Source organism: Centroberyx affinis, unplaced genomic scaffold (assembly GCF_046629955.1).
Source record: "Centroberyx affinis isolate AG114_WGS23_722 - 3 ecotype Tasmania unplaced genomic scaffold, CSIRO-AGI_Caff_v1 ptg001531l_1, whole genome shotgun sequence".
Lineage (NCBI taxonomy): Eukaryota > Metazoa > Chordata > Actinopteri > Beryciformes > Berycidae > Centroberyx > Centroberyx affinis.
Window position 1 is genome coordinate 90,555 of NW_027279990.1, and position 13,547 is coordinate 104,101.

A 13,547-nucleotide genomic window follows, 5' to 3' on the forward strand; every position below is an offset into this window, starting at 1 on the left:
CTCTAGCAATAATGCTGCATTCAAGTCGCATGGGAAACGGGAGGTGCAACCTTCCTGCTTGGAAAAACCGCTCAAGTCAGCTTTCAGGTGGTAAATAAATACTTGGGAATGCGGGGGTTTGGTTATAGTCCCTGATTTCTCTGACTTCCTGAATTCTGAATCTCATAAGGAAACGTCTTCAGTCAAGTGTAGGAAATACTTTTGCCCTTTTTGTAGAGACTACTATATTTGTAATTATTGATATTTATACTGAATTATGTCTGTGTTGGAAATTACGTGCTGTTTGGGTTTTTTGATTGTAACTGAGGTGAAGAAAAAGATTTTCTTTAATGACAAATCGTTTTTTTTTGTTAAGCAAAACTCCATATTCATGAGTGTATGTTTTCTAATTTTATTTCTAATTTTATTATCTAATTTCTTATTTAAGGTTTTTATTTAAGACCTAAAGCTATATTTTTGTAAAGCACTATAGTAACACAAAAGCTGTGAGAGCTATGGACATTTGTATTTATTTTGAGATTTTTGTATTATCTTTTGAATAGCCTATTTATGTGTAATAATATTTATTTTATGTTTGGCAGGGAAGGGGGGGGGGGGTCACTGTTGTATTGCTATTTTAAATCAAATCAAATGAATCAAATCAAATAAATGAACACATTCATCACATAAAACTCATAATAAAAACACATAATAAAAAAACTCCAACTACCAACCAGCCAACTACTTGCTGAGTTTTTTTTCCATTTGTGGTTGACATTGAAGTGTTTACTGCAAAACATAAATGCATCACTCAGCAATTGCAAATGTACGTAAGTGATGAAAATAATTATCACCAAGAGCAACCAAAGTCTACAGAAACACTTGGATCACTGAGTTTGACAGCTTCCAATAACTGTGAAATCGTGAAAACTACCAGGCCCTGAACGCAGCATGAAGCTCTTTCCCCTTTAATGTTAACTTCCGGGTAAACGGCATCGGAAACACTTGTCGCTTGCAGAAAGGCGGATCCCTCTCCACTATTTTGCCTGTGGGAACTTCTTTTGAAGCTTTTTTTGACCGTCCTCTCCCGCTAGTCTCAGTTAATAAACCTAACTAAAATTTATCTTGGAGTTATTATTCAGTCAAGCCCAACGACCGTCCCCGCCGCGACGACAGGAAGAGTTTGTCAAATCCAGCCAGCTAGCTAAGTTATCGCAGTAGCATTAAGTTGACAGCTACCTGAAACAACAGGAAAGAAGCCACATCGCAGCCTATTGCATTTTTTTTAAATAAAGGAAAATGGGAGATAAGGAATTGATGTGGGCATTGAAAAATGGGGACCTGGACGAAGTTAAAGCTCTACTGGTAAAGGTAAGACCCTTCTCATTTGTCTATTTATCGAGTAATGTGGGACAATTCAAGCACTTAAAATTTCTGACAAGTGGCTGCTGTGCTAACTAGTTAGCTAATGTTAGCTAGCTGGTGTAATGTTAGGTCATCTAGCTAGTTAGCGCGGCTGGTTAAAACACTAACTATAACGTTAGCTAAGAGAGCTTGACATTAGTTCGATATGAACAAAGGTGTTATAACACCTTCTTGATAGGACTTTGTATACATGTCGGAGTGCTTAGTTAGCATAGTTAGCGACATATTAGCTAACGTTACGCTAATACCGGTGACAGGCAGGCACCCGGGCAGTGGTTGGCTAGCTAACTAACGTAGCTCCTACCATAGATTAGCGTTAGTTAACATGCACAGCTAGTGTGATGTGGTGCACAGCGTCTGTATGTGCACAACATCATGTTGAGTTTAGCTAGCTAACGATACCACTTTCCGCAGAAAGCAACCTGTTGGTAAGCTAACCAGCGAAAGCTAGTTCATGTCAGGAACACATTGTGGATAGACAGGTATATCCACTGTAACATAAATGGCAATCGTTGCCTAGAATACATAATATATTGTATATTATATTATGTTTATGATTGCTGTTTGTAGGAAGGGTTGTAACGCCCTTTCTGATAAGTTCAGCTAATTGCTAGCTAGCTAATCGACCGCACAGGCCCGGGCTGCCACACATAGTTAATGTTAGTGGGCGGGGGTCTCAGCTGTAGCCGAGCAAATTAAGGCCTAACCTGGCCTTGCTAGCCAGTATGATATGTTTGGAAGATGTTGACGGAAAATACATTGTCGAAAGTTACAACTATATTCTAGGCCACACCGATTTCACTAGAAAGCTGTAAAAGCCTGATTTGGTTCTGTGTCGCTAGAAAAGCAAGTGGTCTTGCCTCTGCTGCAAGAGGCCATATTTGCTTTTACAAAAAGGCCTTACAGTAAGAAAGGTAACGTTAATGCTGAAACAGTATTCTATGAGTCGTTTTTATACACAACAGCCATTTAATTTAGCTTGAGAATAGCATTCGAGTTATATTCCAAAACATACCTATTTTTGGTAAAAGAAAAAAAACATCTCAATATCTCTGATAGGCATATAAAGAATATCTAGTCTGTTGTCTAGTCTCTCTTCAACCAAAGTCTTAAGCAACCTACTCTCCTTGTAATTCTCTCATCAGCCATTTATGAGTTTAATTTCCAAATGATTAATATCTCAGTTTGGAATAAAACTAGCCTATTTAAATTTAAATGTAGGCTTCCTTTGGTACATGGTTTGCCCTGTTCTCTGTTTTTATTTTTTCACATCACATTGCACTGATACTGAAAACCCTGCTTGTGGTTTTGAACCGGCTCCAGCCTGGACAAGTTGTTAATCTTAAAATAGCCATATGGTTTCAAACTGTAAGTGACAGAATGTTTCAAAGCAACATGAAAGCTACATATTGGTGAGAGAAGAAGTTGTTTTAACAAAGTCTAGTTTCAGTATTAGACTCCCATTTGAGCGAGAGCCTGATGCACAGTACAGATTAATGGAAAGTCAAAGCCATATGTGTCTTATCTACCAAGAGCCATGACTATTTATTTATACCAACATCCATGACTATTTTATGATTGTTACAATTTGCTTGAGTGAAATTATGTGGTCTAGCAATTACCCATTTGCTGTACTTTTATTGTGTGTGTGAATTCCTGACATACAAGAGAAATATCAAGTGTTAACCAGTGTGTTAACCTAGCCACCTTGGCCAGTCATTCTTGTTAATCTAAGGTCATGATTACAATTGCAGCATTTTGAGGAGAAATAGGCTATTTCAGTTGAGGCCATTCCATTAGCAGAGATGGATTTTCCATCAGCAAAAAGTGTTTTCTCATTTCTGATGGCCCTATTGCAAGTTGTAGGCATTTCATTATCTACAGAAGTCTGGATATAAACAACTGCAGTACTTTGCCCTTTTTCCTCAGCTGAAATGAGACTATTTCAATTTTATCAGCCAGTGGAGGTGCTATTGAAGGTAACATTTAAAAACTATTAAAAGAGGTTGAGGCTCGATATCCATCATTGCTAATGGATTCAGTGGGATTGGGTGTAAAATGAAGAAGTGGAATCACATTTTCACTGTGTGTTGTACTTGACCTTCAGGGGAGTTAGTGATAAAGGTGAGTGAGTGGCAGTCAGTGGTGCAATGTGCATTAGGATGTTGCTGAATTAGTCAATGGTCACAATTCAGAGCCGAGCAGGTTTCAGCTCATGCTCAGTGTGCAGCTGGTCATCTAAAATTCATTTGGCCAACTATAAGGCAGAGGGGTGGAGAGAGAGGTTGATCAGGTACTTGACACAGCAGAGTTTGGTGGCCTTGCTTAGAGCCTCATAAGCACACTGGCCAGCAGGTCTGTATAACCAAGCTTCAGAAATAAACTGGATTCCATGTTAAAGGAGTCTATTGCATCTGTCTGTCTGTGGGGATGGAGCTCTCCATAAGCCTATCAGAGCAGCTCACATAGTGGCACCAGCCGTAGCCAACCCCATCTGTAACCCTTCCTAAGCCAGACTGATAATCAGGCCACCACAGCTCTGAACCAGGGTCTGTGCTCATTCCCTCACTTGATTGGCTTGTTGGCTTTATTAGATTTGCTGTTGGTGGCCACAGAGGAACCGGATAGCCAAGCTAGCTCTGTCAACCCCAGATCAGGTGTTTCATAGAAGGGTCTTGTGTAACAAGATATACCTCTGTCTTCTAGGAACTTGGAGCACATTGTACTGCTGTGTTCTCATATGGAGGCCTAAGTCTGAGCTAGTGAGTGCTTTTTGCCTCACCTACCTCCATCCTTCCGCTGTTAGTAAAAAGTAGCCTATACAGTTCTGAGAAAAGTGGGCACTGACAGCCGAGGCTGTGATTGACATATCTTTCTATTAGGTATTGTCACTAGAGGGCTACCTGGCTGGTCCACACAATAGGCTGTGTGTGTGGGTAGTGTGGAAAGGGACTGAGGTGGGGGTGGTGAGTGTGTCTGTCTTTTCTCGTAGCTGCAGGGTTGACAGTTTGAGGTCTAACAACACCTCAGCAGGGAAGTGAAGGGAAGAGGATTGTGTGTGCATAATTGTATTTGTTGCTGTCACAAAATTTCAGTGAGAGCTTGTATCAACAGCGACTGTTACTGTTTCAGGTAAATGAGGGTCCTCAGATCTCCTTTTAATGCAAAATCTTGGCTTGTGATGGCATCTTTTTATTTATTTCAACTCTTTTGTGTGTGTGTTTCTCATTTCCAGACAGAGGATGTGAACAGGACCCTGGAGGGTGGGAGGAAGCCTCTGCACTATGCTGCAGACTGTGGCCAGGCAGAGATGCTGGAGTTCCTCCTTTCTAAGGGAGCAGATGTCAATGTAAGAGCTGCAGCAACCAGCTTGCTAGTGGAGTTGGGGATTTGTCAGCTCACCTTGCACACTGTGTTTTGCATTCATTTGCCTACTGACCAGGGCTGCAGTGATACAAAAAACAACAGTACCTATGTCTGCCTCCCCTTGTAATCAAAGCCTATGGCAAAACAGATTGATTTTACTGGAGCCTTATAGGCTTGTTTGAATACAAGCAGTTGTACACAGATTCCTGTTTAGCCCAGCTTATCTTATTCTATCACAGCCATAGTCGGACCTCACACTCAACAATTGTCTAAACTGGCCAGATCTCACATTCAGTCTGATTGGCCCCCTGAGTCTCAATAGTCTCTCCTGCTGTTGTGGTGGGCGATTGATCCGCATCCACTAAAGGGCACTTACCCCTTCAACAGTATTGACATCCACAATTCTGGATGGGGCTCTTTTGTAATTTGCAGCTTTTTCTAACGGTCTCCTAGACCTCTTCATGTATGGAATTGCTTTTTTAAATGTGCAAAAAGAAGCAGGAATCTTTGACCTCACTGACACTACTGGCTGTGGCCAGTAAACGGAGCATGTTGATGAGTGTGAAACCAACTATTGACAGCCAAAAAACAGAACCATTTTCAGACTTGGATATTGTTTGTTATTCATAGACCAAAGGGGACTGTAACAAGTTTTTTCTTGAGGCACCTACTTCAGCAATGCACACCCCTCCCATTATCTGACTGATCACAGCGCCTCTTATTCACTCCCCAAGCATCCATCAGTCTTGCCTTTACAGACAAAAGGAGCGAAAGGTGCACCAACAAAAAGTCTCCCCCTTTCTCCCTGAGCCCTAAAATGTTGTAGAGAATGCAGAACTCTCTATTCCTGTTGATAAGAGTCCAAACGTGTGAAACGTGTAAGATAAATACAGTGTCAAAGTGGAGTGTGATTTCTGCCCATAATTCATGGATGATAAGGGAGAGGGAGAAGTAAAACCCCTCTCTCCCAGGAGTTATTTCTTTTGATAATGAGTGATGTTCCCTTGCATAGGATGCAGGCTGTGCCAATGATCTGCTGATATATGAAGCCTGTCTGTGCAAACCTGTTATCTTTCTCCTCCTTTTCTCTCTCTCCCCCTTTCACCATCTTTCTCCCCCTCCCAGGCCCCAGACAAACATGGGATCACTCCGCTGCTCTCTGCCATTTACGAGGGTCACCTGTCCTGCGTCAAGATCCTGCTAGAAAAGGTTGGTACTCTCTTTTGAGCATGCAGTCGTGCATGCATATGCACACATATGCACACACAGAAGTGTCCTGGCGTCCTTCACACATCAGTGCCTATTGATGTGTCAGAGGCTCCATGTGAGCCATGACTGCTGATGAGGTAACTCATCTGACAAAAGGCCCTTTACCAGAGTCCTGTGGAGGCTGCACTGGAATGTTCCTAGAGCATCACACAGTACTGCTGCTGTTCACTTGTTTTGTGTGTGTGTGTGTGTGTGTGTGTGTTTTTAAGCTGTTTCATTCATGGGCTCATAACCCCTAGATCCATCTATATCTCTGTCCCTTCTTTCCACCCCAACCTCCCTCACCCCCCATTGCTTGAGCTCTGGAAGCCTCTAAAGTGCTGCTACCTCAGTCAGATGCACACACACACACACACACACACACACACACACACACACACACACACACACACACACACACACACACACACACAGACAGTCAGTCACAGCTGTGAGTTGAGAGACAATACTGGGTCAGGCGCAGGCACAGCTGGCATAAGCTGTAGCAAAGCAACAGAATAACAATTACACAACAATAAATGTCCAACCCAACCAACGTCATCCAACAGTGGAAAGCAGATTCGTGCAGTTATATTACAGTCAATGGAGAGCCTCGTTTGCACATGCAGAAGCTTTCTTTTGAAAAGTCAGCGCTTCTTGCAGATGTCTTGTCTGAGTATATGGGCTCAGAAGTGCATGCACGCCAGATCGCATACATATAAATGACAGATCTTCTACTCGTCTAGGCCTGTGGAGTTCTGTCTCACCACTGCCTTTGCCAGTAAACGAGCCAAACTGCAGTGAAATGGATGCCCCCTGGGGCGATGACTGTCAAACCAAGCGCAGCCACAATAGGGACTCGTCTTTCAATCCCTCCTTCAATTGTGTCTTTTGTCTGGTGCTCATCTGTCAGTCAAGACTCAGACGTGTCATTGGAAAAAACGTGGTGTGTATCGTTGACACAGTCCTGATCTGATATTAACCTTTTCGTACCTGTACCTTGGCTGAAATCGTCTGATAGAAAGTTTGTGGAAGGCTAGCTTTTCAGTCACATCTGGTAGCTGCAAGCCATTCCAGTGCAACACTACATAGATTCCAACAACGCATAGCTGCCAACAACATGAGCTTAATTTAAGCAATCGGCACTGCATAGCTTTCTAAATGCTTAACATTACTTGAAACAGCAAAACTTAACTGGACATAGTGAGTGTTGCTTTGTGGGAGAGGCCTAGAATGGAGAGGACTGTATGATATCATTCAGATGGCTTGCATGCTTTATGAGCAAAGTCTTTTGCAGACTGGTGTGTGTGTATGTTTATACGTGCGTGTGTGTGTGAGTGTGTGAGAGAGAGATGAGGTTCAGGGGCTCAGGGTGGTGATATTCCCAGTGAGTGAGCAGCTGTCTCTTCCCAGCCCGGCTAAATGAGGCAGGGTAAATGAAAGCTCCTCCATAGAGTTGTTTCACGGAGGCATCATCTTGGCTCAACGAAAATAATAAAATAAGTAAAAAAAAAAAATAAAAAAAAGACTTCACTCTGTCTTGACTGCTTTTTTTCTTTATATCCACCTGCTACCAGTCACACATGTCCACCAGCCGCACTACCTCGTTCCTCTATCTACATCTAGCCAAAATAGGCTGCCATGCAGACTACACCCCTGTCTCAGAAATGGAAAGCCCCTTGGGTGGACATTAAAAGCCTTTGTCCGTGGTATCACACGAGAGAAGACAGGCAGGCCTGCGTGCCGGCCGTGGCTCATCTGAACAGGGATTACAGTGTAGGGCAGAGATATGAGCGGACCCACGTCGCTGCTCCCCTCGTGGCTCAGCATTCATCTACACTGAGCAGCGGCGGGGATTAACACCCCAACGCAGCCAAAAGGTCACCAGTCACCACTGGGACCCGATCTCAATACCTCTCCCCCTGGAAGCTCTGAACACTCGCCATGTGTCTTAACATGAGACGAATAGGTTGTCCCAGAGCCACACCATTGATTGCTGGTGCACATCCACTCTGCCTGGCAGCACTCGCAGTGCTGCTGCCACCATATTGTGGATGGATAAAGGGAGCCCACTGAGAATACTGAATTGCAACTATGGGCTATTGTGATAAAGAGAAATTAATTTTGTTTAATCTCAGACATTTTTGTGTTGGCAGAGAAAATGGCTCGGTTCCCCGGAGCATCATGGGAGCTGACCCCTGCCCCCTGGCTGCGAACTGCACTGTTGTTGGCTCTGAATTATGAAAGGCCTTTTTAACCCTGTGGATGACCGAGCCGTCAGATCTGGGCCGAAAGTGCTGACTCCAGCCCAGAGAGGCAGTTGCCGGAGAGGAAGGCCAGTTAATTATGAATCAACAATGAAAGGGTCCTCCCTAACCTCAGAGCGTGCGCACACACACGCACACGCACATACGTATATATACACACATATCCCTTCGGCTTTGACTAACTGTGGGCCTGGCAATTGAATAAGAATAAGAACTACAGTATTATGTATTTAAGGTTATTGTTAACCTTGTCTTCTTTTAAACTCTGCCAGCATAAGTTTGCCTACTTGTGTGTGTTTGATATGAAGAACGGCAGGCGACGATTTATCATGTAGATAAAGGGTGGGCAAGGCTACAGGAAATGAGTTGTAGGATTGCACAGATTACCATTTCCTGCCCTCTAAATTTAGCCTAGAATGAGCAGTGTTTGAAGGTGTTAATAACTGAAAGAGATGCGTTTGGACTAGACCTGACCCATACTTCCCTCTGTGCAGAAGCCCTGGTTATTGTCAGGCTTTTCCTCTGGACTCAATTGCACTAATTTGCACCATCCCATCAATTCCAACCAGCCTAAAATAACTCTCCTCTCACTGTTCCAGCACCTTGTTTGTTTGTTTTATTTTTTCTATCTTGTCCGAGGTTTGGCCCAGCCTCCTAACCCCCGCCTGATTTCCTTTTTCAAGCATAGCTGACACAAGCTGCTTCAATGCAGATATCGATCCCTCCCTCATTCACTGTGATGTAAAATATGCCCTCTTACAGGCCGGCAGTGTTTGACTGCTGCCGGCAGGTCAATAGACTGCTAAGCATTGCATTTATAATGTCCTGAGCGGCGTCCTGGCCCAATATATTAGGACTTATGCATGGGAGACCTTTCCATTCTACTCAATAGTGGCATAATGAAGACTTAATGGACACTTTGGCAAGCCAGTGGCATTACGTTACTCTGACCCAGCACTGCTTTGTATGGCTCCATAATCCAGGACGATGATGCATCTCAGTTTGACTGGGGTCGCCCTGGGAGTCCATTCCTATTCATTAGGCTCGGTCTCACTTGGCCACTAGCTTCTCTTTGACTGGATAATGTTTGGACAGTGAGGTGTTCATGAGGGATCATTATTCAAGTTGGGCAAACTCATTACTGTAAGTGGTGTCAGGAGTATGCCACAGTGCTGGATGGCCATTGGAGATAGGGCAGTGTATCCTGAGAGGCAGGAAAAGGGAGAGGCATGGGCCAGACTTATTATGTTAACCCTACAGTAAACACCCATGGGGAGTGTGAATCCATGACAGACCTTCTGGAGTGCTGTTTGGGGCGATTTAGCTGTGTGGTGAGAGATAGAGATAGAGAAGGCTCATTATAAGGCTTTTGCAAATATAGTATACACTAGGCATGTAATTGTGTTTGTCAGGTAGATGCCTCGTTTGTTTCCAGGCGAGGGTAGTGCTGATGGCACAAGGGTTAGGGTCAAGGTGTGATGCTGTTTCCTACAGTCTAAATGAGGCCTGTAGAGTCAGTTACTAGGTATGGTCTGGAACAAGCTACTAATGACTTCCCCAGAGCTGGAGAAAGAGGGGGAAAGGGAGCCGCCTCCTATCTTCCCATCCTCCTCTTCACCTTCTCAACTCACTAGAGTGGAGAGCACAAAGATTGGTTGCCAGATACCTGAATGAGTCACTAGCTGATTGTTTTTTGCTTTTTGCTTTACAGATTGAACCAAAACCACTTTAATGGACTTTCATTCTGCTATTCATGTCATGTTGAAATTTGTGACCCAACCCAGGCAGCACATTGCAGCAGAGAGGAAGTTTTTGTACTTCACCAAACGGTGTTAAGAGATAACTGTGGAGTGTTGACAGATGCAGACTCCCTAGAAAAGTGAAGCATGGTATGAATAGACAAAACCCTCTCCCACTTCCCCTTTCTTCCCCCTACCAATTAGAGATGTAGATCTGACAGGTTACCCACTCAGCCCTGTTAAATCTCTCCAGCTCGGGATGCGCTCTGTTGCTCCTGTGGCATGGTATTTGCACACAAACACCCATCCTCTCACTCCCTGGCACTCGAACTGGGTCACACCGCTCCTCTGATGGCCTGCTTCTCCACGCAACAATGGAGTCTCTCTGCCTTGGCTCTGTAAGCCCTTTGCTAAGAGGCTAAAGTTGGCAGGCCAAACAAAGGGACGTCTCTCCACTGCATGCCCCTCTACTCCTCCGCTGCCCATTAAATCTGTTGTCGCTACAAATGTATGCAACACGTTGCCCGTCTCATTCCCTGCCTCCTTTTTAATCTGTTGTTTTCTCATTAGTAATCCGAAAGATTCCCTTCATTCTCATTCACATTCACTCCCGGTTATCCTTCAGAGCTCGACTGGAGCTGCCTTTAACTCTTTTGCTCTCTCCGTCTGTGACTGTGATTTGCCAATGCTGTCTGACTCGAGGCAATCTGACAGGCTGCTTTGTGATTGAGCGTTGAGTAACAAGGAAACTGAAACTGAAAAAGGAAAGTGATAAGAGAGAAATTACACCGTTGTTGTTTAAGGGCTCTGTTCCTTACCTTGACCCCTGACCTCTGCGGAGGTGGCATCATATGCGAGCAAGGCGTGGGCCCCTCTTCAGCATATTTAATCGCCATGTTCCCTCTCCTCCACAGGGAGCTGACAAAGAGCGAAAAGGACCGGACGGCCTCAATGCCTTTGAAGCTGCGGAGAACGATGCCATAAAGGCTCTCCTGAAGTGAGATACCGCAGCGGAGGGGTGGCTGGACAGGCGGATGAACGGACAGACAGATGGACGCAGTGGTCCCCGGACAGAAGACGGACTCGCCCCTTTACCCTGATCAACCTCTGTCTTAGCACTGCTTTTGTCTGTTTGTTGGGGAGGGTCATTTTGTCTGGTTTTTGATTTTCCTTTACCTTTTTTTTTTTTTTTTTTTGGGGCGGGATTTTCTCTTCCTTTTTGCCTCTATCGGTAGCCATTTAACAAATGGACTTGTCGATCATGTCTCCCTTAGGGACCAAACACTGAGGGAACGCGCTCACACACCTGGACCCTGAAACTCGGCGCAGATAAAAAGCAAGATTCCATACTGAAATACAAAAGCAAAGCTTAGCACTTAAGTACACAGCTCTCATTTGCAGTCCGCTCTTAAAACTGTGTAAAGAAATCAAACTGTAATAGTTAAATAGTGTGTTAATATTTTTTACAACTTCAATATTGAAAGTATTGTATGGCCACTTCTTAATCTCATGAACAGCAATTGCACTGTACTGTATTAGATAGATTGGAGAGAACGGTTGTAAAGTTTCATTCTATTAACCTTTCATTATATGTGGCCTCTCCTCTACCTTGCTGTGTGTTTTCTAGTAGACCCAACTGTCCATCCGATCCTTAAATTTTTGGAAATGTTGGAAGAGATAGGCCCGCAAGTCACTGATTTTCCTTTTCTACTTGGCCCTTTATCAATTACATATCAAATAGCATTTATGACCAATGTTACTTTGGTAATGAATAAAAAAAAATATTCTAGATTCTTTGACCAATCACCATGCTGGCTATCTAAAAAGAGTTGAATGTTTTAAATAATCTGTTACTCAAACCATTTTTGAAGCAAAGTATGTTAACAGCACATAATAGGATGAGGGATTTTAGAAATGTGTTCATTTTGTCACCCCTGGAGTGAAGAAGTTTGAGATCTAAAATCCCTTTTTGTTGCAGCCTGTTTGTGTATTTTGTATTAGATAAATTGGGTGGGCTCTGAATGATGGGTAATGGGGGGTTAGAGTTGAAACTGGATGGTGGGGGCTATTAGTGTCACCCTTGCCTTGGATTGGGTTAGCAGCCCTGCCTGTTTCGCTGCATGTCAAAACTGCCTCTGCTTTTATGCTCTGAAATGGTCGCTGTCCTCTATTGGTTGCTTTCAAAACAGTTACTACAATGCAATGGAAAAAAGATGCTCTTGCTGACTTTGTTGTGACAAAAAGTCTGTAAAAACAGAAATAAAAATATCTATAAAAAAGCGTTTTTCCATCATCTGATTCTGTCTCCAGATGAAAGTACCCTCCTTTTAAACAGTTGAGTTGTGTACCAAAGTACTGCCCATCTGCAAATACTGTGCAACCACAGAGTATATACCCTGAACGTGTCTTAATGACTTGGAGAATTACTTGTGTCTTTTGTCAAAAACTCCCGGCTACTCAAGTCTTCTCCACTTGTGTTATGTGTCAGGAGCTCATAGATTGGTGTCCTGAATGGATAACAAGCTGCTGCTATTGATTCCTCGTTATGCTGTCTGGATGCATTGAGTGGTTGGATTATTATTAGAAAGAATATAGAATTCACTTGTTCAGTGTACAGTCTGGCTCTTAACAGTTCGCCTTTAGAGGTGTTTGCTCAAACAAGTTCACCTATGTCCAGTTGATGACAGACACAGGCTATAACCACAGGATATCATCACCCAATAAAATACTTTAATATCTGAGTCCTAAAGAAAATCACATGCTTCACCTGACACCAATAAACGGCATTAGAAAATTGCTGAGCATGCAGTAATTTGACAGCTGGCACTGATAACAACATTGATTTCCCTAGACTTTGACACCTTGCGTTTAATCTACCTTGCTGCCCACAGATTGGGCCAAAGGGTTTGTTTATCATTTTCAAGTCCATTTGGTTTTGGTTGACCTGAACTGGCTGTCCTTTCAGACCATTGTTCTGAGTACCATGGAATGAGATGAATGTCTGAAATAATGTCACCACTGACTGCTTTTCCTTGGCATCAGTCACAGTGACTCCTGACCCATCCTGTTAGTGGCTAGGAGGGAGAGTGTGCAGACTGAATTGGACTCTGGTCACGAAGACATGGTAGGACAAAGTTCATTTCCTAGTATAAGTGACATCATGCTGTTTCATACAATTCACCTTGGCTATTCTCATTGCCTTGGGCAGTCTAATCAGTATTTGTGAACTTAAGCAACTCTGTCCCAAACATAAAAACAGGGAACTCTAATCTGTATTGTCATACCAATTCTACTGCCTCGAGCTGTTCCATTAGCAGTGAATCAGAGAGTGACTTGCTCTCCCACTAGGTTTGTCTGACTTTCTAGATTCAAACAGGCTTCATATTATAATAGGGTAGTCAGTTCCAATCCAGAAAATGTAGCTTTATCCCCGGAAAATCATAGCGATCATACCAAGTACTGTCATTGTCACTTCTTCAAAATCTTTTTCAGTTCATTCTCTATGGATGTGAGCATGACCACT

At 43.4% G+C, this 13,547-nt stretch overlaps 1 protein-coding gene across 1 annotated transcript; it reads left to right on the top strand.

The window, feature by feature from the left end:
* Positions 1-982: 982 nt before the first annotated feature.
* mtpn (myotrophin) lies at positions 983-12,298 on the top strand. Its single transcript, XM_071527437.1, has 4 exons — positions 983-1,350; positions 4,640-4,753; positions 5,896-5,979; positions 10,939-12,298. The coding sequence occupies exons 1-4, from the start codon at positions 1,279-1,281 to the stop codon at positions 11,023-11,025; spliced, it is 357 nt and encodes a 118-aa protein (XP_071383538.1). The 5' UTR covers positions 983-1,278; the 3' UTR covers positions 11,026-12,298.
* Positions 12,299-13,547: the final 1,249 nt, after the last annotated feature.

What these genes read in the sequence shown, in the direction of transcription:
- mtpn (XM_071527437.1), top strand. Translation starts at nt 1,279, where the DNA reads ATGGGAGATAAGGAATTGATGTGGGCATTGAAAAATGGGGACCTGGAC. An exon ending in CTAAGGGAGCAGATGTCAAT is followed by an intron (nt 4,754 to 5,895) that starts GTAAGAGCTGCA and finishes TCCCCCTCCCAG; the next exon opens with GCCCCAGACAAACATGGGAT. An exon ending in TCAAGATCCTGCTAGAAAAG is followed by an intron (nt 5,980 to 10,938) that starts GTTGGTACTCTC and finishes TCTCCTCCACAG; the next exon opens with GGAGCTGACAAAGAGCGAAA.